Source organism: Anopheles merus, chromosome 2R (genome assembly GCF_017562075.2).
Source record: "Anopheles merus strain MAF chromosome 2R, AmerM5.1, whole genome shotgun sequence".
In the NCBI taxonomy this organism is placed as follows: domain Eukaryota; kingdom Metazoa; phylum Arthropoda; class Insecta; order Diptera; family Culicidae; genus Anopheles; species Anopheles merus.
Genome location: NC_054082.1, coordinates 49,914,255 through 49,940,315, shown reverse-complemented (window position 1 = coordinate 49,940,315; position 26,061 = coordinate 49,914,255). Strand labels below are relative to the sequence as shown.

Genomic DNA, 26,061 nt, shown 5'->3' with positions numbered 1-26,061 from the left:
GAGAACGCAAAATAAACCAAATGGAAAGGACATACACACAGAGACCGAGAATGGGTCCAATCGCTGTTGTACCGGGACGTAGCTAACAAGGACGCAAACTACTCCTTGTGTGGCGGTGTGACAGTGTGGTTGGCCAGAGGCGAAAGAAAAACTTCATAAAATATTGCTTTTAATTAAAAACATACAATAAAACAACGGGCACTTGGCACGGAGGACGGACGGACATTGCGGGTACCTTGGGAAAATTGATACAGTGTGTTGTTTTCCTTACCAGCCGGTGGTTCCGCTTCCACTGCTCTGGTCAAATTCTGTTACCGCTTGGTTATGGTATTGAAGCTTGAAAAGTTTGTGGACACAAACATGCATTTTCGTCCCATTGAGCCATTTTCCACACGTGTGTGTGTATGTGTGTTTCACTGCGACATTTCGATATCCGAAGTTGCTGTATCACAATTTATTGATCCACAAGCACCGATGGGCCGTTAGTGGGCAATAATGTTCCGTGTGTGTGTTTCTCAGCTGGCGCGAAAACTGCTCCCAAAGCGGGCGTTTTTCTAGCGTTTATTTACACAAAGCTTGACCTCGATGGTGGTGAAGATGCACCTTCTTGAGTGGAAATTATGATCCGGGGAATGATCCGGATGGTAAGAGCGCACTAGCCAATAAGCTGAAGATGATGGCGTCCCGAGAGATGCGTCCAAAACATGCTGCTTGATATTAAATCCGTACTTTATGCACTCTTTAATGTGGCAAGCTTCATCCAGCAGCTCACAGGCGCACAGTGGACAAAGAGCCGGCAAGAAGTACGGCTAAAATAGGACGTGCATTACTTTGAAGTTAAAACGTCAAGAAAGTAAGAAAAAGATAACCAAGATACGAGCCTCGGTGTGTAAGAAATGTGTATGTGCTGTGAAATTAAGTGCTTATTGCCTTATTGTACAATGTGCAGCGACTACCTCGGTAGATAATACTTCCATTTAGCCCAGTAACGTTTGATCCGTGCGCGGTGCGCTGCCGCCCACTGTGCTTCAAACATTGTTTACTTTTTGTACTCTTGGTAGTTGGTTGGTTAGCTTGGAGTTAAAGCGGAACAGGCTGCTCTTGCACTGCACCACCGGACAGGAGGATTTTAATAAAGGCAAGAAGCGCTACCACCGTCCCGAGCCGTGTAAGTATGCTTCAGTAAAGATACGCTGGGGCTAGATAAAGCTTGCCCGGGGGAAGTTTACTTCTTTTTGGAAGGCTGCTCGCCGAAACCACAGGAAAGAAAAACAGGAACTCACACCAAGCGGAGAAGGGGGCACGCGGTGAGGGTGAAGGTGATGAAAAAGCCACAGGAAGGCAAGTCGTTAAAGCACTACCGCTACCGCCGACCCTAAACAAAGTTCCAGCCGGAAAGCGCAGATCAACGATGATGCTTTGAATTTAAATTCGCTGTATTCTGCACCACTGCAAAACAGGGAACGAACATCCAGATAGCAAGCGCGCGAAACACAGACCACCGGACGCGGGTTTGTGATGTGGTGGAGAGTTCGATGGGTTGGGTATCGCCGCTTGCTAATCCGCTTTCCGAAACCCCGGGGGGGATGAGCATCGATGGACAACACGATCATCTAAAACGGGTGCGGACATTCAAACGAGGAGAAAAACGTGTAGCATGCAAATAAAAAGCAACACCCCCCGGGCCCTTACACACAAAAAGCTACAGACCCCTCCTACCACGGTGAACCTATTGATACGATAGATTAGTTACGGTGCGCTAGAAGAGAAGGTGCTCACGGAAGAGGACCCACCTTTTCGTGGATCCTATGTGTAAAGCAGGTGAAGCAAACTACAAATATAACAGCAAATACTACTACGACAGCTACTACTACTACTTCTACTAGCTGCTGCTGGCAACTAGTTAACAGTCAGCGCAGCAACACGGAAGAAAGCAACAAAAGCAACGCATGAACCAAAGCAATATACCTTCACGGCTACGATTTCCGCGTAGCCTAACGAGCCACCGCGCAGTGTCGTTACGGATCGCTTTAATCCCTGCACCGGTCGTCCCAGGTCGTTGTTGATGCGAGGCGGATTTTCGCATTTGGAGCGCGCGCGTGACCATACGCGTCGTTGGACCCGTGCCGATGCGTTTCGAAGCGATTGTGTTAGAGCATGAAAGGTAGTGTAGAGGTAAGATTAACAGGGCAAATGAGCTGTGGGGAGGGGAGGGGCTTCGGCTTGGAATGGAATAAAAACACGTTGCGTTATCCACCACCGGACTGCTGGGAGTTGGGAAGTGGGTACGGCCTGCCAAAACAAGTGGAGGATTTACGAAAGACCGCTACCGTTGCCGTGGGAAACGATCTGCCACGCGGAAGGAAGGAAGTAATTTTCAATTTAATTTTACACAAATGAGTACACACACAGACATGCTGCACTCATGGCACATTACCACCGTCACACCCTTTGTCCCTGTCGCCGCCGCGTTGGATTGATGGCTGCACTGTGGTCGTTCTTTCTCATTGCGCAAAAGGAATCCGAACCGCGTGGTTCGCGTCTCTGTTTGCGCGCTAGAGAAAGAGAGAGATAAAAAGTACGCATCGTACGATCACCACCGGTACACACAGAACGGTGTATGCGGATGTTTCTGTCCTCTTGTTATCACCAGTAATAGGAATCGGGGTGGAACAGAGGCACAAACAAGGGAGTCCGCAGTGGTAGGGGGGGGGGGGGGGGGGGGCAGCTCGGTCCATTGAAACACACATTCCGACCAAATGTCGCCGGACGATATGAAATTTAATTTGTTCCGTTTTCGGACCATTTACCGACCATTGACTTGGCTCCGTGCTGTCCGTCCGATTTGTAACCTCTGGTCAATTTATTTGACCCGCTCTAATGGTCGCCAGGGAAAGGGCGGAATGGGGGTCTACTTTTGTGAAGGATTTGCCGGGCCGAGCGCGTTACAGCACGAGCCAGGGGCACCGGATCGCTGGAAAAGATCCACCCAGCACCCAGCCAGGCGGACGATACTGGGCGAGTTTCCATCATACACAACATCTTGCCGTGGGTTGTGTTGTTAGGATGTTGAAAAATTAAATTACATTTTTCCTCCGTGCAAAGTGCAGGAAAGGCAAGGCGCAGAGTGGATCGAAGTGCGGTTGAAGCATTACTTCCACTGCTGCCAACCCCAGGCCGCCAGAGGTGGGTGTCCGGATTGTTGCTGTGCCTTGTATCTGTTTAATGTGCTTCGGCCGAGCGTGTCTGGCCCTGCGAGACGCTGGCTGTCGCGTGCAAAGTGTACATTCGCGAAGGACTTAATTAATAAATTGATTCAGTGTTTCCCGAACCGATCCTTGTTTACTAGCGGGCGGTGAGGGTGCCGGTGGTATTGGGTGGCACGGATTTCCACTTAAGATGACATTGATTCGCGATGGGTTGCCTGCGGAGAAATGGGGAAGCGTCCGGCGAGCGACAGTTGGGGTGATTTCAAGTTGGGGTTGAATAGATCCAGACCCCACTAGCTGGCGGCCATTTTCCTTAACGGTGGGCGTTGGTCAAACAGCGTTTCGTGAAAGCGGTTTATCTTTCTATTTAATCATCGTTCTACGCTAAAACACAATTTAGCGAACTGCTTGTTAAGAGTCGCCCGGTGGCGGCCAATAAAAATGCAACCAACCCATCGATTTGGCAGATTATGGGTCATTTTTGAGCAGCAAAATAATTCGTGTGGGTGTGGTTCAAATTATGGTAAAGTTGGCAAACGAGGAATGCCGCCTCCTTGAGCTTACCGAACCCACAATCCTACTAAAACGCTTTGAAGTGTGCCATCGAAAGGGCAGGCAGGCTGGCTGGGTGGGTTCGGTTAATTAATTAATCATAATTACATCGTCATCTGCGTACACTTGTTCGCAGTGATTGGGTGGCCGACAGCCATGAACCAAATCCGTTCATCCCATTGTTCAGTGTGCAATCATGGCTGCCCTCAAGAACAAGGTCCAACGTGCCATGGACGGGTGTACGCTGCCTGTACGCCAACGATGTTGTTTGCCGGAGACTATTATCGTTCGGTTATTATAACTCATTGGATCGTGCCCATTCTGCCGTCAAATGCGCAACCCGTCCGCTGCAACAGATACCGACTCGATTGCATCGCCCAAGACAGGTCACGGGGCACACGGGCCAGAGAAGGCAGACGACAGTGGCGACGGTGCATGGAGACATTTCTCAAATTAACCCCAACTGCCTAACGGGGTGGACCAGTGTCGATGGGACGACGGCTTAATCTACTCCTTTTGCCAGGCAGGCAGATACAGTGTGCACCGCTGGGTATGTCTCCAGGGAAGCAGCAATCAAATAGACGATTTGTCAAATAGACAACATGAAAAGGAGTTGCATTATGTCCGAACCACACTGTAGGAACACACAGTTGACCGAGCCGCCGTGTACCTGAGGCGAGACCATTTTCCAACGCTACGCATTCCTTAGCTCGTTACGTTTCATTACGGGGGAGACGTTGTGTTAGGCTGGGGCGATTCATGCATACCGAATGCACACCTTACGCCAGTGGGGATGACGGTTCCAATGCGCAGCTCGCATGTCCCAGGGTGGAAGACGGGGCAGTTGGGGATGGTGGGAAAAATTTAAATCAAATTATTATCAGTAACATCTCGACGTGATGGATGCTTCGTCCGGTTGTGTTTCTTACTATCCGAAGCCAGGGAAAACCAAGCCAGCAGATCAAAATACTGGACAAACACGCCGGATGGAGAGAACGCACGGATGGGTGGAGAAACCAAAAGGAGTGAAACTAGGCAAAAAGGAAGGGAGCTGAATTGAAAAGAAAGAGAGAGGAAGGGAAAAAACTCCAATCCAGCATCCCAAAACGCTGGAATGAGCAATTGGTGCTTAGATAAATTACCTTCACCGTCTGGAACACGTCTATCGGAGGTGCGCCAACTTCACCTTTCGAGCCCTTGTCGCCCGGTCGACCCTTTGGTTCGTGTTTGTGCCGGTTTAGAAGTGTGATGAGGGGAGAGTGAGAGAGAGAGACGAGCGAAAAAAGAAAGGAAGGAAGGAAAACCAACATTTTAATTGAATCGTCCTGTTCCTGTTGTACCGTGCCGTGTGTGCCGTGTTGAGCGTGTGTCGTATCTGAGTCGCCCGACGTTGTTGCCCCCGTCCAGATTAGACAGAGCATAAATTGAGCGGAAAAATAACGAAATGCAAACAAATGAGTTTGCGGTGGGGGCTGACTGCTGGAGGGACGAACATCACACACACTCACACACACACGCGCGTTACACACGCAGACAAGATACTTACCGGTTCGCCTTTTGGTCCGTCCAAACCTATCGGACCCTGTACAGGACGGTTTAGTTGTTCCACGGTAGTAGCCCGGATGGAGTTGTTTGTTAAAGGTAAGGCATGGAAAAAGAGAGAGAGAGAGAGAGAAAGGAAGAATGTAAGAGAACAATTCGATTAGCCGTGGTGTCATCTTCCCGTTAAGGAATATTCCCCGTTCCAGTTCCAGGCGTTAGTCTGGCTTATCGCAGAAAAGATACAGTACCGAGTAATAAATAATGAAACGAGATCATGCCCGTTGATAGTTGCAGTCAGTTCCGGGTAAGATTGGTTGTTCCTGGAACGTACTGGACGGTTTGATGGAATATGTAGATCCAGTGCGATGGAAAGCAGCCAATCTCCATGACCGTTTAGTCTGATCGGCATGCTCACCGTGCAAAATAACAAACGACGATGGACTCTATTACCTCGGATAAAGTATATTTAAACATCCGCTCCGGTAAGGATAGGCCACGCTGCCGGAAAGACTTGAGAGGAAGCAATGGTAATGCAAATGGCCAGTGTCATTTGCAGCCGAGATGCGTGACAGAGAGATCGTATCGAAGGTTGGTAGCCATAATAAAGTCCATGTTAGCATGGAGATGTGTGTGTGTGTGTGTTTAGCTTCCTGAATGAACCAAATAATACACTAGCCGGGAGTCGTGCGCCATCATGTGACAGGTGCCAGACTATTTGTGCTACACAACGAACGAAAGGGGAGGGCTTGTTCGATAAATCGTAAACCCCAACGGCCGCCCCATCATGAGGTGCAAATTGATGTTTCATTTATTCGATTCGACGGGAAGACATGCAGCTTGGCAGAAGTGAAATAGGCGGGCAGACGGATCTGGTTTGAATATAGAATTATTATAATGATAACCATAAAATGGAAATTTTGTGTCGTTTGCAACATTCCCGGCGAAAGCAGCAGCTTATCGGGCAGCATTTGTGTGGGTATGCGCGTGTGTGTGTGTACAGAAACACCTGTTTGTAGTGCGTGAAGGAACGGGACTAGGACCGTTTAAATTCAAACCATAACGCCCCACACAGCCTGTGTGCCTTATTTACGAGTTGCACAGAAAAAAGGAAACATTGAACAGTGATCAATTTTTATGGGAAACCATTCGCCTCACCCAATAATGCTGATCCTTGCTAGGGACTATTTTACGATAAACATCCACCGGTAACGATGGTACGATTCGATATAGCGTTTTAGGCACGTGTTACACGAGAATGTTCGACGCAACGGCTCCAAGCGTCAGAATTTACTGCCTTTGGTAGCCTATCGCGGGGCAAACTGATGCTGCCTACTACCGCGCAACAAACGGAGAGCGGACCGACACGAAACCAGCCCAATGTAAATATATCAACTAAATTTGGCAAGCCACATCGGCGGATGTGCCGGATGAGAATGTGCGTATCGTTTTATTATCGGTGGCTGGCGTAGAATCCGGACGGTTTTTGATGGTGTGTTCTGTGAAACACAGTAAACCATCATCACTCGAACGGCCCCCGGGATGGCTTGATTGAGCGAAGCGCACCGAGCTGACCCCCGCACCCTTCCTGCGAAAGTGGGAATCTTCGTTGTGGTTGTGCTCGGGGTTGGGGAGGGACTGGCAGTAGCCTCGTGCCCGCAGGGGCTTGAAAAGTATGTCGAAAAGGAACCTTATTTACCTTTACTCTAGCATCCCTTCGGCTTCGGCTAAATGAATTAACATGTGTTGAAATGTACCAGGCGAGCCTTGTTTATTCGTCGCGCAAAGGAGTGTGTGTGTGTAAGGCTGGGGCATGGATGCGAGGTGAAATTGAAGCACAAAGTTGGTCGATCGATTCAGCTAGCTACCACAAACATGGTTTAAAGCCAGTGCCTCTCCCGGCTAAAGGGATACTCCTCGCTACCGTTCTACGTTGGCATATTGACGGAAGCATTAGATCAGCCAGTGGAGTGCTTACGGTTTGTGTGCATGTACGTGTGTGTATGCAGTGAAGCTCTAAAGTATCCGGTGCTGGCGAATTGTTGAGGGAATTCCTACCCCTATAGGATCCGTTCGACGGAGTTCGATTCGACCGAACACGGAGCAGCCCCAGTAACCCAGACCGTCGCCCCGCTGCTCGGTTTTCGTTTGATTTGGGTGAAGTTTATCGGTAAAGTTACCTTCATCAATGAGCATCCCTGGTATGCCTGGCGGGGATGGTTCGTGAGGGTGGAACAGCTACGGTGTATGTTTTTTGTACGTTCGCCCTCACTCCCGGCATTGAGTGTAGATAAATGTTATTCAAATATCTCCATCTAATTTATATTAATTTAATTCAATTTGCAGCCTTCCCCTGTCTGTTACTTGACTCGTTGTTTTCAGATGAAGCTAAGAAAATTCCGATGGTTTTCGGCCGAACTTTTCGCTTCCTTGAACACAATCAAGCGCTTGAAGGTGACAGATGAATGGAAATTTACGGAGCAAAGTTTGGAAAAAAACGTATAAATTGTTTTGTTTTTATAGAGTGTTTCATTTCGGTTGTTTTTTTATTTCAATAATGTGGATGGAAGTGGAGCCTCTTCCCTATACACAACTAAACTTCACTTAAACTTGAGAAAAGCCTTCAACAGCATAATATTTTGTCTAATCAACTAGCCATCACAACTCAAACATGACGGGCGAGATCGAAGAGTATGAATTAAAAATTTATAAAAGTTTGTTCTTTTTATCTCAGAAAGACTTTTTGCAACCGTCTAAGCACTGTACCCGAGGGCAACAACTGTTATGGATTCTTGTCACACTCAGCCTGCATCGGTGCATAGCAGTTATTGGTAGTACGGCGACGCTTCTGATACTGTAGCTGCAGCTACTGTTACTTATGGCGATGATAGTCATCTACCGGCATAGAAAAACTAGGACGCTAAAGTATCCTCCGAGTTAATAGCTTATTGAAAAGTTTTCTCTTTGATAGCGTTTCCACTTCACCTTGACGATGAACAGGGCAGAACTCTGCTCCGACAGGTATTCATCCGCCTCATCCTGGCAAGTGGCGTGCTGCTATCGTGCAAAAATGCCTTTTTTCAAGTATGCCCCACTCTTCCGTGCACCATTGCAAACCACCTAAAGGCTTCTCAGGTCGCTGTGTGTGGTCCACCGTTGCGCTGTGGAAGGTTCCGCAAAACTATCGTTTCCATTTTAGTGCACGACCGTACCTCGGTAGTGTTTGTTCTACTGGACCAAAAGTTGCACTGTGAGAAAGCAATTTGCCCTCAGCACATGCATTTGACCTTTCGGAATGTGCTGAGCAATTTCGGTAGTTCACACAAGAAACACCTCCCGTTGACCACCGGTGTCATAGTTTTACACCAACCGGGGTAATTATGAAATGATATACTTCTTCACGAGTTGCTTCAAGCTGTTTTAGGGGCAGCGTCCTTTGCATGCCAAACTTCAAGTCGCAGCACTGTACTGTACAGCTAAAAACAAAAACCATCCAGGCGTTCTGTTTTTGTTGGCGTTGTTCCGGAATAACACATAAATTTAGCTCCGGGCAGTGTCGTTCCACCCACTCCCGGCGCGATGCAGCATATCCCTGGTTCCTGAGCCGACGTTTACCGATTACAAACGGCTAAAGGTAATGGTAGCTTCGTTGGCATACGGTTTTGCTAATTCCTGCTGTTCTTTGTCCACGTGCTATGTGTTTGAGGGATGTTTTCTCCATTTTTGTTTGTCGGACTGCTCATCTTCCGCGGCTGTTATTGCTGTGTATCCGCTGGGCGTACCGCCGCCATTGCGCCAGGACTGTTAATCCACAATTTTATGTCCCTTCGTTTCCGCCCGGCACGAGCCCGGTGGCGGTTTATTATGAAGAACAGCTTTTGCACCCCCGTCCGGTGTACACCATCCCCAGGGGCGTTTGTGCTTGGTGGTGAAATTAAAACTCAACACTCCGACGGACGAACAAAGCGGGCTACTTCATCGCTGCTACCTGCCGCGTGGACCCAGCAAAGTCATAGATCCACGGAATATGGTGCAAGAATTTTGCACTTAATGCAGACAAACGGTATGTACATATTTCGCACATTTAGCTCATTCGTGCCATCCGTTTCGGTGGTGTTTTTCTGTCCCATGTTTTTCTATCTGTTTCCTCATTTCTTAAATGTGGTCTCGGTCTCGTCTGAGCAAGGCGGTGGTTTGAGTAGCAGAACGTTCGTCCGGACGCAGACATGTTGCAACATAAAAAAACCCTCCACTTTAGCCCTGGAGGCATCGTTTGTGGATGGCAAACGTATACTTTGTGTGCAAAAAGTAAACTCCTTCCGCAACGAGTCGAGGTTCGTGTGCGTGTGTCAGTGTGGCATGTTTTTTTGGGCGAGCATACTTGTAATACGAGCATGGACACGAGCGACTAGAAGCTAGGGCAAGGATCAAGAATAAATGCATGTAAATGCTGCAGACAGCACACATTTCCCAGCGGAGGGGACCGTCAGCACACAAACACATTCACCGATCGGGCGGGATGCTTGTTTTCATTGTGGAAATTAAATTGTTGCATACGGTTCGCCTAACCGAATTTGCTGCCAGCAGCAAGTACTCTCGCTGGGCGACAAATCCCTGTGCCTGGCACATTCCCTTGCACATTTTGCGCCCAACGGGTGAGAATAATTTATCAGCAATTAGGTACAACGTCGGAAGCAGCACTTGTAACATGGTCATGCATGTGTGATGCAACGCCAAACGGAACATAAGAGCAAGAGAGACTTCCCATAAGGATGAAACCCTTCTTTTTGAAGGATTACAACATGAGCTGGGTCGGGCGAGATCATCTTCCGGATCGCGACACGTTACGGTTTGTACCAGGACACGAAGTTGTTTATGTAAAAGTCGCGATTGCAACTCGTCACGGCTTCGGGGATGGAGCCGTGGGGCGAATCCGTTGCAGAGCATCCGTCCGGAAAGGAGAAATGCTTTCGGATGGGAAGCTGTCAAGAGTGATCCTTTCCTTCGTCCGCGCCGTGCTAGACTGACTGGCTCCCTGAGACTGTTAGGAGTGTACTCGAGGAATAAAGTTTCCGACACCGAAGGATGCTTGAGCTGCTGCAACCCAGCAAAGTAAAAAACAGCACACACACATAGACTTTCCCACGGCTTCACGGCTAATGGGCGTCCGAAGACACGGGCCCACATTTATGCAAACTGACTTTTCATGCTTGCGAGAATGCCTATTTGCAGACCGGGCCCAACTCGCCAGGCCAATGCTTTTGCTGTTCAGGATACAAACACATGCACACCTCCAAGCTAGCAGTGTTGTTGGACCACTAGAGTGGCATCCAACGGGCCGCTTTTAAGCTTACCCACGAGCAGGTCAAGTGGTACCGTCCTGGAAGAAATAATACCACAGCTCCGCATGAAGGATGTCGGCTTTTAAGTGAGCGTGTATGGAGTGACTTGATCCATTCACGTCCTTTTGCGTTATCGGCACGCATGGGTACACAAAAATGGCTCTTTGGTGGGGATGTAGCAAAACAAAAAAGCACTGGGTACAATACGTACAACACTAAAAGGATTCATTCTCTTCAAGCACTTCCACTTCAAATGGCGAAGAAAGGTAATGGCACACACGGTTAGTAGCTTATTAGACCCCAGAGGCTACAAAAGAGGTGACTACGTTTTGGTCGTGCTTCGTTGCTCATAACATTTAATTGGGCTGCTTATGACGGTCTCTAGCTTGACTAGAGAAAAACAAGCACACGCTTGAAACGTGTTTAAAGGCGTCACTTTATGTGCGCACCAATAGTTAAATGGCCGAATGATTGTGTGATATTTGGTTAGTACTATCAATGATTGTAATAGTTGCACTGGTGAGTAGTACCCACAAAATTGTCAATAAGGTTGTCGATTGAGCCTGTAATAGTACCTATCGATAACTGAAGAATCACTATACCACACAACAAAATAAGAAAGCTCCATTTAAATAAATAATATTGTGTGAATACTTTTATCTGAAGGTGGAATACTACCTACTTGTAACAAGCCTAAAGCAACTACTCGACATTCTTTTCCCTTGCCAAAATGAGTTATAAAGCACCTCTTTAACAGAGTTGACTTGAGCATTTGTCTTTATATTTAGTTAAATGTTACGAATACAAAGTAAAGAGTCTAAAAAGTTTCATCAGGAATAAATATAAAGCTGATAAAATAAATCATCAGGAATAAATATAACTTCCACCAACAATTGCACAAGTTGTATACCATCGCTAGGTGCAACATTGAATTCAACAACGCCAAACAAACGTGTCCATTCTAAAAATTATGTACCAATGTTCAGAGTCATGTAATTTGGTTAAAACAACTTGTGATAAGGATATAAGCAGCAAGTGGAGGAAGGGTTGTTGGAGCCAATAAAACCTATTATTCTATGTTGGAAAGTTTTTTCCCCCTTTGTCCCCGAAGGATACCATCCGTTGCGTTCCAGGGTTCACCATAATTACACGAGCGAAGCCCTCAAGAGAAATGGCTCCAGTGGAAGCACAAACACGTAGGCACCCAGTGGAAGAGTTTCCAGTTCTATTTCCCCCAGGCAAACATTTCCTGCAACGTACTAACGTTTGCTTAGCTGATGTGTGATTCTTCTTGTTTCCTTCGTAGCCTCCCTTCTCGGCCACACTTCCCGACTGCCCTTACCATGCAGCGGCGGATTTGTCTGCCGGAGCACAGTCTGCTAGTGTCGTGTATTAATAATTTCTGTTTCAACTTTTCCATTGCAGGCAAGGGGCACCTGCACTGAGGATGCAGCGAGCCATTCGTAGAACAAATTTTGTTCGTCCTTCGGTGTCCTTCCAGGACCCTAGAACTATCGCCTGCGTTAACATTTCCGTGCAGAAGGAGTGCATACCCTTTCCGTCGTTCCATCTATCACATGCAATTATGTAGCAAAAGGGACACTCTGGCAGAACCCCAGTTTGTTCGAAAATAGCGAGCATTGGATAATGGAGAACAAACGATGCACCGACCGTGGTGAAGCGACCCAATGGAAGTCGTACGCAAAAGTAAGTTTATGTACGTGTGTATTTCTACACTAAACTGAAATCCGAGACAAAAAAAAAATACCGGCAAACCGCAAAAACTCTAACTATATGTGCCAATAAATTCCAACGCGACTCAGCGTACTATCAGAGTGTTTGTGCAGGAAACCAACCGGAAGCCCTGTCCAGCTTTCCTTCCGACAACAGAACTGAATTCAGTGTTCGCTTGGTCGGCCCAAGTAAGGAAAAACTTGACGGCCAAAACATGAACATCTCGATTACCTCAAACACATATAGGAGGAGCCCGTAGCTGCTACGCCTTTCTTCTGCATAATTGGCTATTAGAGATTAAGCGGAACTATTTTTCTTCTACCCAGACGCCGAACCATTATCCGAGTAGCTCGTTTTGATCGTTCAAGCGATTAAGCGAATGCATTCTTATTATCACCGTCGTCTCGAGACAGCGACTCGGTCGCAGAGAGTTCCCTCCCATTCGTTTCCACAATATCCTGGCCACAGAAAGTCACACTTTGCCAACCCGGAAAACACGGCTGGTGAATGTTGATCATTTTCCCGCCCTTTTCCTTGGCAGGCGGCAGAGATTCGGCTGAGATGATAAATTATCGAGGCGAAGAAAACTTACGCCTGAACGCCACTAAGCCGCTGTCGGAGTAGGATCATCATCTATCACAGCCGGGCCGCCGGAGCAATCGCAATGGCGGTGGTGCGATACATCCCGATTACCTTTTTTACTTCTTCCACAACCACCTTCTCGATGCAAGTGGAGAATGATTTCAGGACGACTTAAGTGGCGGGGAAAAAGGCGAGAATTAACATACCCCATTGTCAGCGCCTGTCAGCGGATCGTATTGTAGGCAATAATTTAGGGGCCCAGTGAGACTCGATTCCATCACAACCCTCCGCGAGCCCCTGGGATGGAATGAAATTTATGTCAACAATGCTGCGGCCGCACCAAATACCAACACACCCGGGTTTGGTTGTCGGGCTGTTGTTGGGCGACTGGAAAATTCGTCTTCGCTGCCGGGCTACGCGGGGTAAAACACAACAACACTGTCCTGTCTCGGGGTGAAAATTGGTAGCGACACGATCCATTCCGAATCGCTCCTCAGATTAATCATCCACCTCCGGCTGTGCACTGGTCTCCCCTCCGTGTCTATTCGTGCAATCGCCTGTCAGCACCGTAATCCCATCGTAAGCCCGGGTGACAAACCATTTCGTACCTTCGTGCAGTTTCGCTCCTCTTTGCTCCCTGTTACATGGACACACCGAGCCACCGCCGAGGGCACCAGGTCGGTACGCGCACGCAGCCCGACTGAGTCAAGATTTGCCGAACAGATTAACACCAACTGAGGTTCAGTTAATTTATAGAGCTTGGCATTGTTTGGAATACGCTTTCACTCATCGTGCTGCTGCCGTTGTCTGTGCAGTCGCTGGTGCAGTGCCAAGGGGGGCCCGAGCGGTGCAGCTGACTAGCCGTTTGTAAACAAATCAGCACCAACGAACACGGCCGCTCCCGAAGGCACGAACCACGAAAAACTGGGCAAGATCATTAGTATTCTTGGTAGCATGTTGCAGCACGGAATGCACGACGGCACATTCACGCACGACACGTACACGGTCGAGAGACGGCGCAGAATGTACGCTAGAAAAAGGACATTGCCTGGAGCTGTGCTTCAGTGCTCGGATCTCGGTACGTTACTGGCAAGCTACCTTCTTTTTTTTTTTGCCCAACGAATCCTTTGTGTCCTGTGCTCTGTTCTGCCATGCCGCATATCCTTGGAACAGTGGCCATATTCATGGCACACGTTCTCAGAAGCTGGGAGGCCAGGAATCGAACCACTAGAGAAAAATCTATTAAGCTGATACCGATCAAACGCTCGCTGCCCATCCTGCGTGGAACGTTTTCCCAGCAGCGCAGCACTCCCAGAGAACAATGTCTCGTGGCCCGGCCAAGCACGCCAATTCGTTTGGGGAGGGGAAAAGAAATTAAATCACAATTTTCAACATGCTTCGTGACGCTGCATACAGACTCAAGAAGTGTCTGCTTATGGCACAGCAAACCGGCATGATGGGGCAGAAAAAGGTGGCAAGTCGATCGTATGGATTGGAAACATTGCCACTGTCTGGAAGTAAGATACTATTCGGTATGAGAAAAGAAAAGAACGAACAGCGCTTGTAAGTGATTTATTCGGAAAATGCATTACACAACGATGAATTTTCCAGTGTAATTGATTTGCTTAAACGGCGAGCAGCGAAAGTTGTAATGAAAATGGACGTTAGTTACAGAGAATTTGATGAGAATTTCGAATAAAATTCTTTAAGCTTGTTGGCAGGAATCCTGTTAAAACATTTGTTCGAAATTACGCTTGACGAAGCGAACGTGCAAAACAATAATTGCAAAACATAGGAAACAATCACCATCACTTCGTGTACGGAAATGAGAAAAAATGGCCATCTTTCATCCCCACTTATCTTTATTACCTTCATTTTGTTGCCTCTTTGCAAGTGGACACCTTGAATAATCTTCAAAACCAGATAAAAATACGGATTTCGTGCAGCAATGTCTTTTTACACGTTTCTTACAGCCCACGGACGCTACTGGGCTGAAATGATTCAGAAAATTAGTATTCATACCTTCCGAAAAGTCCTTTGTCCCATCCTGGGCTGTGTAGGAAAAAGCAATTGAAAAAAAATCTCTCTCCATTCTAGCCAAAAAAAGCAGCTACCATGGAAGTGTTTTTCGTTTTTACTGCAGCAACACTATCTCCTACTCCCAGCGGTGGAAAAATAAATTTGTGTGGACCGCAAAGTTGTCTCCGCATTCTTTTATTTGCCACAAACGTGCAGCCGTTACCCGGTCAGGTTACAGTGCTGGGTAAAGTGCGACGAACGCGCGCGTCCAGGATTGATATTGCGTCGTTTGGTGCAAAACTTTTACCATCATCAATATTGCTTACAGAATAGTTGGCTGCGGCAAAATGTTGCGACCAGCTGGCAAGAGCTGTTCGGTGTTGAGATAAGCGCTATCATGGAGACAGCAGAGTGTTGTTCTACTATGTAGGATATTGTTACCAATATCTGGCCAATTGCAATGGCACTTAATCGGTTCTATTTGTGGTATTTTGCAGCTTTTGCTTATTAGAGCTTTCACTATTTTCGTATCAAGTTGTTGTTTACAGTTAAAGCCAATGTGTACACATGTATATGGAAACTTAAAGAAATGTTTATTTATTCAGAAAATTAGGCATAAGTCAATTTAAATGCTGTCAGAACGTATTCAGCCAAAGTGAGTTGCCGTTTGTCCATTTTTGTCATTATTTGCTACAAAACCATATTTTTTGTATGAGAATCAAGTTGATTAATTTAGTTTACTGTAAACTAATACTAAAAACCTCCTAATAAATTGATCACCATTCTTAAGAACAAATATGAGCACGGTTTTAGGAATGAATAGGACATTTTCAACTATTGAACAAACAGTGAAACGTAGGTTTCGGCCTTAAACGAACCGGTGTGATCCGAATCGACCAGAAACCATTTCACTTCAATATTTCATCGAAAAAATCCGCCAATAAATTGCTCGATTTAAAGCGAATTCTAAGATGGAAAGCGTATGGCGATCGATGCCCGGCTTCCCGAAATGACCACAACGCACCGAAGTTGCACGGAAATTTGCATCAAACTAGCACCACGGCCTGGGTTCCTTTGAAGCCCTGCAAGGATCGAGCGAAATAAATCTTACCCTTCGACGCAGATTCAATTACCGAGGGTGTAGCTGCTTCATTTGGCAAAACCGATCAGGCCACTGTCCATTAGCCGTGAGAGGAAGAGGGCAAAAATGAACCCACACGGTCACTCACGTAACTGGCCATTCGTCAAAGGATGACTTTCAAAACAGCGAAAAGGTACGTGCGCATTGGTCGTCTGTCACTGTTACGATTCGAACGGTCCGTCCAGAGCTCCAGCTGTGGCTTTTCGCGCTACACATGGCCCGAGGGCGTTCGATAGAACCAACGCCTCATGCAGTTGCCAGCATGTTCCGTGTACGGACGCTAGTGAGTGAGTGATTGAAATTGAGACTGATTGCCCGATTCGATTGACTTCGGCGTTGAGCGATTGATTGGGATGGCTTTGCCACAAGGGCACCACATCGTCCACGAGAGTCACAAATGCAACGCACGAAATAGTAAAGTTAGAGGTAAAGACTTCCGCTTCGACAACATGCTGCGTTTGGTTTGGCTTTTTCTCACACTAGCGCATTCCCTTGACACGACTGTAACGATCGGCGATGCAAATGGGGCGAGTGCTCCATCGACGGCGCAGCTAATTTACGATTGCAGTGGTTGTAATTTTCCCGCGAGACATGGTTGTTTCGTAATCTTGACCACAATATCGCAGGGAAGCTTCCGACGGTCCGGCCCCCGTCAATTGGCCGCCAGCGATTGGACCCGATAAGTTGATAATAAATTGTTCTCCCTTTGCTGCCCTTTTCCAGGCGTATCTTATGCAGTATACCGACGCACAGTACCGACAGCACCGTACTGTAATCCATCCAAGGATAACAATTATTCCTTGTTTACTTATGCGTCGCTGGAGATGCGATATATGCATGAACTGCTGACTCTGGGCTAATCGATGCTAGGGAAGTAAGTTTCATTTCCGATATTAAATGCGAATGGCCCGAATGGAGTTTACTGTGGAGAGCACGTTTTGGCTGTGGTCTCTTAAAAAGGTTCGGTACACCTAAACCGCGTTCATAAACAACAGCATGTAGGCCCGCTCTAGATCCATAATCATTTAGTTCCCACCATCTAAACCAATCTAACCATGTACACCCGACTCGCTCGAATTGTAAAACGTATTTCACACACATACACACTGAGTTTTGTTGTTTTTAGCGTTCGTTTCAAACAAACGAAGGCGAAATCGAAAGTTCCGACGGTCGAGGATGCATCCTGAGCGTTGAAACCATTTCGAACCGTCGTTGATCGATCGTTCGATCAATCGAGTGCGATCACGGGATGGATAGTGATTGTTTTGAAATCATTCACCATAACAATAAATAAACCATTCGAATGCCAGTGTGTGCGCGCGCGCGTTAGAAACCGCCCAAGGTAAACATCACGCGCCGTGGGAACACGGAACTAGAGCGGAGATAAATTTAGGGCATTCTCCGACCAGGGATCTGGACGTGTCAATCTCGGGTGCCGTTGCTGTAAATACTTTTCGTTTTTAAATTGAGCATTAGCATGCACAAACAAATCGAGTAGTATTACGGTCGTATTAGATGCGATGTTTTTTTGCTGAATAGTGAAGATTTAGTTTGGCTTCGAATGAGTAGATGTCGGAACTTATTACAAGAGCAGAGGATTTTTTTAAATAACTTATATCAAATGGATAACTTATATTAATGGAGTGTTAAATCATTCTTACCATTAGTCCTCGATCGCCTTTGGGTCCTCGAATTCCCTGTTGGCGCAGATGAAGGAGATGCATCGGCATTGATGTACATGCAAAATGGCGTGCAAACAATGGTAAATGTGGATCAATATACGTTCTATTCCTATTTAAATACTCATTCAGTATAACAAAGGCGTTTTGATGTCTTTAAAAAAAGTATTACCTGAGACATTTATTGTATAGTTTTGGTAATGGTAAAAGCTTAAAAAATCAATTTCGTTTCAGGTTTGATAAAAGAATGACTAATTATGCGGAATTTATTTTAAATATGGCAACTCGTTGAAGATTTTCCTCATTAAACGCAGAGATAGATTTTAACGTGCCGTGCATACCGAATATGAGGTGTCGGAGTTGAATTCTACACCATAGCACATTCATTTCAAGCAAGAAAAATATTTAATTTAATGTATCGCGATGCAATGCATCCTCGTGCTTGAAGCGAGGTCAAGCAATTATGATTTGTGAAAATTAATTTGCCTGCATTTTCCTGTATCCTGACATTCTGCACCATGCACGCGTACGCAAGCACTTACCGGTAGTCCGTTTTTGCCCGGTGGACCGGTGGGACCCTGCGAATGAATACAGAGAAACACAGAGAAAGTGAGAAAATTGCGAATGGAATTGATTAATTTGCTTGTTAAACAGACAACATTAAAGTGTTTTGTTATTTTGTAGCGTAAAAAAAGACATATAACAGCACACCATTATAAGCTTTCGAATGCGTCATGTGTTTCAGTGATTCGGTTCAATCGTTACAGACGGCAGCCGGTACACACTGAATTCGCCCGAATGTGAGGGAAACGTTCCTCAAAGTGATTAAACCGGTACAATCAATCAATTCATCGCCGCATCTTTTCGAAACGGAGAAACTTCCAGTTATAAAACAATAAAAATACGTCCAGCTGACCTGTTTGCAGCCTGAAATGAATTGATAGTTGAGTCAATAACAAAGCGGAACGTGATCATCTTGATGCCGGGCGCCATGAAAGTTGAGTCTGACCGTAATCTGAAGGTTTCAGTTATCGTACGATGAACCAGATTTAAAATGCAGCAATGCAAAAGAATGCAGTAAGAACAGAAAATCCTTGATCATTTTTATTGCATACAATGTTGAAGATCGTTTCAAAAACCTCACATGCCCTATAAGGCAACCAAACAGAAACAGTGGACTTTTAATCATACATTGATTAGTGATGGTCCTCTGAATGGGATTTATCAGTTAAGAGATTTTAACAGTACATTAGCCATTCAAAACTAGATTAGGATGAATTTCTCTATCAAAGAATTAATTGTTCGCTTCAGAAAGGTAATGAATTGAACGACTGTCTCGTTTAGATGATGTATGCGTCGTGATGTATGTAACACGCTTTTCGCATGCATTGTAACTGAAACCATCGAATGTATCGTATTTGCAGGAAGCACTCTGTAACGAAAACGGTATCCTTAGCACAATTCACAGCCGTCGTTCAAGTGCTGGCAAGACGAATTAGCCACACTTCATGAAACCAGCACCAGTTCTCTCGGTTGCCGGTGGGTTTGAGCATTTCATCTACGTCGGAACCGCAATTCAAACAAGCTGAGCTTAGGATTATCTGTCGACAGGCTGTTGCATTCCGTTTGCTATATTCGCCCGGAGCTCTTCATGTTCTGCCCGTTCCCAGTCATCTAATCCGCAAGTCTCTCCTTACAAAACAGCTCATCAACACAACCAAAAGAATACAGCCCAAAATGCAATGCAATCATTTGGCTTTATGATTCATGCAGCACGGGCATTACCGACACGAGATATTAGACGCCGTGCGCTTCTGTGCCATCCTGCATGTTCAGATTCATTCGACTTAGTGATGCATGGTTCACTGCAGCCAGTAAATAGTTCCCCGATGATGTTCCTGCTCGTATGCGAATACGTCCACGCAGGGTGAAGGGAACGAGTGTACCCACAATGGTGGAGGCGAGCCACGGTGCTTTGCCTGGCTCGTTCTCATTCCCTGCCGCACGGATCGGGTTACGGTTGAGCTAGCTAATAAAAGTTTCAACATCCGCTTCCGGTCCCCGATCCTTCGGCACGCTGCTTGCTTGTCGCCGTTGCGGTTTGCGCTTCGCTCAGCAGAAAGAAGACGCCCCGGTCCGGCCATAACCTTTTCATGAGTTGAAATGTCTTGCCGAGTTCGTTGCTTCCATCCAGCTGGGAACGTTCCTTGGGCAGTGGTGTGCTTTAGTGAGAGCTTTCAGACCAACCACCAGCCAACCACGTTCCATCGATGGCCAATGGCTTTGGGCGGGCAGTGGACAGTGCGCTTGAAGCAACGACGGGGCAATGCGATTCTTGCTTATTCACCCACACCCCCTCTCCTTCTCCCAGCGAAGTAGAACATTCAGTGCTGAAAGACGCCACTCAACACGACAGTAGCGTGCGGGCGGTGAAAGTAGCTTTCAAAAACATTGAACCGATGCATATTACTTGGGAAGCAAAGTGCTCATCGCAACACTTTTGCGCCACTGAACGACACCGCAAGCCAGGGAGAGGACAGATCTACTATCCCTTATCTGCCTGCCAGAGCCAAGAGATTTGATGAGTTTTTCCAGAGTGCATAATAAAAGCATCCCACAATCGGGAGGACTACTCTCCCAACGATTCCGCTGGCCATCACCCGGAGAGAAACCGCCAGAACATCTTAAGCCCGGAATGTAGCGAACCCTGCATCCGATCCGAAGTGAATCCTGCCCGAGGGTGGAAGTTTGCTCAGACAACAACACCAAACACCCGAGACACCGTGTGTGTCATCGGCAAGTGTACAGGAATGCAGAAAAGTTGGCAACTTGTTTAACAGATGATAGAATTACAAAAGTTTTGTTTGCTTTTCGTACTCGTCTGTTCTGGACGACAGGTGGAAACCGTATCCTTGGATGACCTTCCTCAAGGGAGTTCTCAGCTTTTTGATTGTAAGGCAAGCAATATTCACTATCTTTTTCGAGCGGAGAGTAAATGGGGGAAGAAAATGTCGGGTGCAAGTTTGAATAAATACTACACCGGTCTGGAAATGCACATCTAACCCAAATGGCGAAGGTTGAAACTATTTGGAAAACTTTCCTATCGCACACTGACTATCGCCAAGGTAGCAACGAGACTTGTGAATAGAGTGCGTTAGTTTTAGAGTTGTAATTGATGGGTTTTACAAGCATTAGGACAAGAACGCCACACATGCTCCAGCTTTGAAGGTACGGGTGACTTCGGTAAACAGGATTTTAGTTGTGTGTAATCTAATTCTGGTATAAAATTGGTGTCGAACGTTTTTTTGAACGATCGTCGATGGATTTTTGGATTTTTATTTTTGGAATTTATTTGACCTTTATTGTCATGACTAAACCCTATTTCACCAAGCAAAAGGAATGTTAAGATTAAATGTACCTATTCACTGATATTCTTGTTGATTAATTTGTATTTTAATGTTTATGTACACTAAAATCAAAACGAAAATTTGATGTTCGACAGAATTTCGATTTTTAGATTGTTTGAACAGGATTCGGTGTCATATTGCATGAAAATTTAAAATGCAATTTCAGTGTTTACACATGATTTTCAACACACAACAAAGAACTGTCAAACTTAATCCAGCTTGAGGCGTGCTGAAAATCATGCTGATGAAATTAAAAATAACTTTGATGGAAATGAAATGTCAGATTGATGTGGATACACATCTTGCACGCGGTGAATAATAATGTTTACATTTGAAAGAGATTTGGTAAAACCTGTATCGCCTAGGACCCCGATACCCTAAATCCGCCACTGGTCGACAGGAAAAGGATAAAAGAGGTAAAGGAGATGTTCCTAGGAGGTATAGGAGATGATAGTATATGATCGAAAATTAAATATTTTTATATAAAAATATTCTAATTTTCGTTACCTGATTGATGACTATCTCCTAATGTTTTTCGCATTGCCTAAACCCGCTCAGATCAATCAATCAAATAAATCTTCTTCTTCTTCTTCTCCTTCTTTTTGGCTCAACAACCGTTGCCGGTCAAGGCCTGCCTGTACCACTTATGAGGTTGGCTTTCAGTGACTTTTGGATTACCCCCCATAGCAGAATAGTCAGTCCTACATATGGCGGCGCGGTCTAGTTGGGGCTTGAACCCAAGACGGGCATGTTGTTAAGTCGTACGAGTTGACGACTGTACCATAAGACCGGCTTAATCAAATAAATACCAAAGTGTTAACTAATATCGTCTAGAACCAGTCCAACTCGTACCTTAACATCTGTAATTTAACAAAAGCTTAAGAAACACCATTTGTGTAATGATACAAATGCAGTAGCACCAGTAGCTGCTTCTACATCGCTTATCAAGATTCGCTTCTACCAACACTATACGAAGCTCCTCCTTATAAGTTTATTCCAAATGAACCTCAATCAAATCGAGATAAAACACAACAAAACAACAGCATTCTTGATCGCCGACAGTAAATTATCAAACAAAACGTAAAGACCATCGTATCTGTGACACCGAATCCGCAGGAAGTGATGGAGAGATATTTTTTATCAGCCTCACTTTTCATCGTACGCTATGCGAACGGACGAGAGGTCACTACTCTAATCGTGCGACCGGTGCGCCGGTCGGTCACCAGAGTTTCGGAAAAGTCGGCGCAGTCGGTAGATCCGCGGGGGGTTAAAATAACAAACGACCGTGTAATTTACTATAATTAATTACTCGAGGCGGTTCACATGCGCACCCGCAGGCGTGAAGATAAGACCAAGACCATGCTGCCCGTTTCTGCTGCACCACAAAAGACAAATTGTTCGCCGTCACTTTTCGTTGGTGCGTCGGTACGAGAGCGAGCGGAAACGATTTCCTCTGCGTCTGCGATGCGTCCTCCGCATCATCCGTCAGTCAACCTGGTGTCCGAAAATTCCTGTCCCGCCAGACACTTCCTCCTGCTGGATGTGCTGTGAAAAGTGGTTTTTTGATCTTGACGAATACTGGGCGAGCATGGATCGTTGGATATTGAGGCTTCAGAGAGAGAGAGAGAGAGAGAGAGAGAGAGAGAGGACACGAGAGCCGGACATATGCTACAAATGAAAGCTTACCTCCACGCCCGGATCGCCCGGGTCGCCCTTTTTGCCCCGCTTCCCTCTTTTGCCTGGCGGTCCAGGTGGTCCGGGGGGTCCTGAAATGAGACACAGAAAATGATAGAGATGATGTGAAAATGGGCGTTTTATTTTGTTCGGTCAGAGCACTAGATGAATTTGACGGCGAGTCTCTTGCGTCGGTGTGTGCGTAGGCTGTGGACAAACTAGTAGAGCATTAAAGCTTGACCCGAATCTGAAAGTTCCGTTCCGGAAGTTTCGTGCGTGTGGCACATCCGTATGCAAAACAAGAGTAGGAAAGGGATGGAGAGATCTGGGAGAAAAGTGCCTTAATTTGATTAAATTACCATCAACATCATCGTCGCCAGCGGTGTGCAAAGCTTTCTTCTGGCGTAGAGTGCGTTCGCACCGGGAATTAGGTATAAAAGGGATGTGCCTTATTAAAAGCGGCAACTTTCCATTCCAACCACGCCTCGAGCGACTCGTGCCGGTGGGTCGACTCGTGGACCTGCTCAAGAAGTGGCAGCCGTGCGTCAATGCGAGCGGAAGAAGATTTTAATTTAATTTCGCTAAATCACTAGAGAGACGTTTCCGAAACAACCACAGTAGGGGCAAGCTGGTGGAATTGGCCCCAAAAAGCCTGCTTGGCGTGGACTCACAGGATGGAGTAAAGCGTGCCAATGTATTTTTTTCCTTCTTGTTTTCAGCACAGTGCGCTACCGTACGGTCTTATCCCATTAAATGCTAAAACTAGGAGCAGAGTTAAGTATAAGAGTAAGTATAAAGTACGTTGGCTAAAGTTAAATTCCCGCGAGGAGGCTCCTGTGTGTATCTGTGTGCCAAATGGTCTACATTTACCATCAACTCTCCTAACGTTGATGGAGTGTTACAACTGTTGATAGCCGCTTGGCAGCCTCGAAAGTTACCCATTATTCGTCCGCGCGCTCATAACCGAAGCCAGGGTGCTTGATTTACCTTCCCGTGGCAGCACAAGAAAATTGCCTTTATTTTCCGACCCAACGTCATATCGCGCATCTGCAGTGATCCGCGACGGGCTGGGCGCGGCAAATTCGCTTGTTTTTGTTTGTGCAACCGTAAAAAGAAACACTTGGCGTGCCGGCCTTTCCTCCGAGACCGAAACTTTGCCACTCTTCGCACCCTGTTAGGAGACAAATAATGGCGGCGGGCTCTTGGTTCTGCGTGCGTCGAACAAAAAAGTTTTGCCGTGCAATTTTGTTTCGACATGAACAGCCGTCGTTGTCTGACCGTCATTGCGGTTTCGTAGGTGAAATGGTGGTGCTTTGCAGACGAAAAAAAGGTGCAACTTTTCTTCCAACACCTTTCGCTTCACGTACCCACGGTGCCGGATAACAGAAACCATCTCAGGGACCGGCGGGCCGAGGTACGCGTACCAAACTTTCCTCACCAGCTGTCGACTGAATTTGTTGATTGTGCACCATTAGTGGAACGGTTTTTGCGATAAGCATTTTTCATCTATACCCGCATTAGGTCGGTTCAAGCTACTTGGGCGGACCAGAGTTGTTGGGCGGAACGAATGTATGTACGACGGTGGATGTCAAACTGCACCGGCGGATAAATTACGGATAAAGCGGCTGTCCCAGAGTAACGGTGATGATGGGCAAGGGATTGCGCGAAGACAGCGACGACAATGAAACGCTTTCAAAGTTTATCACATTGCGCGCATTAAGTGATTCGATATTTGTTAGCTGGGTTCTCGAGATAGCAGGTACAGAACTTGAAAAGAATAGTAAAATAGCAACGATGGTTTGATTATTGCAAACGCATACTTCATATGTTGTGATTTCAACAAACCATATTGAGATAATTCTAGAAAAAAAACCATGGAAATACATAGTGGAAGATTGTTGTTTAACAAAAATTATTTCATGCTTACAGAAAACGTGTATACGACGTTGTTTACCAAATTTGAAAATATTCAAACCATTTTTACAATGAATGAAATTTAATGAAACTGAATTAAACTTACATTTAATTAAAATAATCCATAATCAATAATCCAAGGAAAATATATTTAGAAAGACACATAATTTTGCTTATTTTTGGGATAAGTGTTAATCTAATAGAGAAATAAGGTAAAGAAAGCTTGTAAAAAAATTACACAAAAACAGCTGCCTTATATATTATTAAATTATTTAGATTGAAGCATAATCAGTCCGTCGGTTGATCAATCCCTGCCTAATTGATGTTTTACTGTTTTTACATAACGAATGACGCCTGTTAAATTGAGCTTTTCGTGTGAAATTAGCAATCAGAATCGGTAGGAATTCGGCACATCATTAAAAATCAACTGAAATTCGCTCAGCTCGCATCCTAAAAAGCCATTTCAAAACGACCTAAATTTTCCACCAGACCTCCACAGCCGAGGGAGCATTTTCAGAAGCTTAACAAGTACCTCCTTTTATCCCCAGCATTGGCCTTTCCATTAGGCTCATAAATAATTTTGTAATAATTCCAGCAATTGCCCAAAATTGCGACCGAAGCGTAAGGGGAAGTGGGGAAACATCATTTACTGCGCGAAAATCCGGGCCCGGGCGTGGAATGCTTGGAAAGGAAAACACATTTTGCGTAACATCATTATTTCACCAACACAATGGCGCATTCCACCGGTCGCATCTGATCCCTCGCTGAGAATGTTATGCCGTCTTTTTTGTGCTGCTGCTGCTGCTGCTGCCCTTGGTAATGTGCTGTCGAGCCTTCCGGCTAGCACGAACGAGCCTTCCGAGCTGGGATAAGCGTAACAGCAGTTGCGTGGCGCGCTTCGTTTCGTACGGCAATAAATTATCGGGCAAGGTTGCAATCGGGCAGACAAACATCGAAAAACTGTCGATAAAAATTCGCCCAATAAAGTAGCACCTCACGCGGGTGCAGTCTTCCACCCCGTACCTCGGCATCGGCCACTGCTCTGCTGCGGGTGTCAAAGTTTCCTTTTTTATGCGAAAAAAAGAATGAAACAAAAAAGTAAGGTTCCTAAAATGTGAAAAAAGCAAAAAACAGTGGAAAACCCCATACGCTCTACTCTGCACATTTACCGTTTGATTGTGTGAGGCGCTGGAAGGGACGCAAATATCGTAAAGATTCAAATGGACGACACAATCGAACGAGCGACAAAAGATCTTGCACCTCCACGTC

The 26,061-nt window shown here is 46.0% G+C and overlaps 1 protein-coding gene across 6 annotated transcripts in view; it reads right to left on the bottom strand.

Moving 5' to 3' along the window:
• Positions 1-26,061, bottom strand: part of LOC121602015 (collagen alpha chain CG42342-like) — an 83,485-nt gene that overhangs the window by 21,633 nt on the left and 35,791 nt on the right. For 3 of the 6 annotated variants that reach the window (XM_041930800.1, XM_041930810.1, XM_041930822.1), the window contains exons 2-6: positions 22,891-22,970; positions 18,340-18,375; positions 17,780-17,815; positions 5,308-5,343; positions 4,904-4,975 (exon numbers count right to left, since the gene is read on the bottom strand). In XM_041930800.1, the coding sequence (XP_041786734.1) occupies positions 4,904-4,975; positions 5,308-5,343; positions 17,780-17,815; positions 18,340-18,375; positions 22,891-22,970 (260 nt within the window). Of the gene's footprint in view, positions 1-1,968; positions 2,038-4,903; positions 4,976-5,307; positions 5,344-17,779; positions 17,816-18,339; positions 18,376-22,890; positions 22,971-26,061 lie in introns of all 6 variants that reach the window. The other 3 variants (XM_041930792.1, XM_041930816.1, XM_041930807.1) reach the window with 2 other exon arrangements.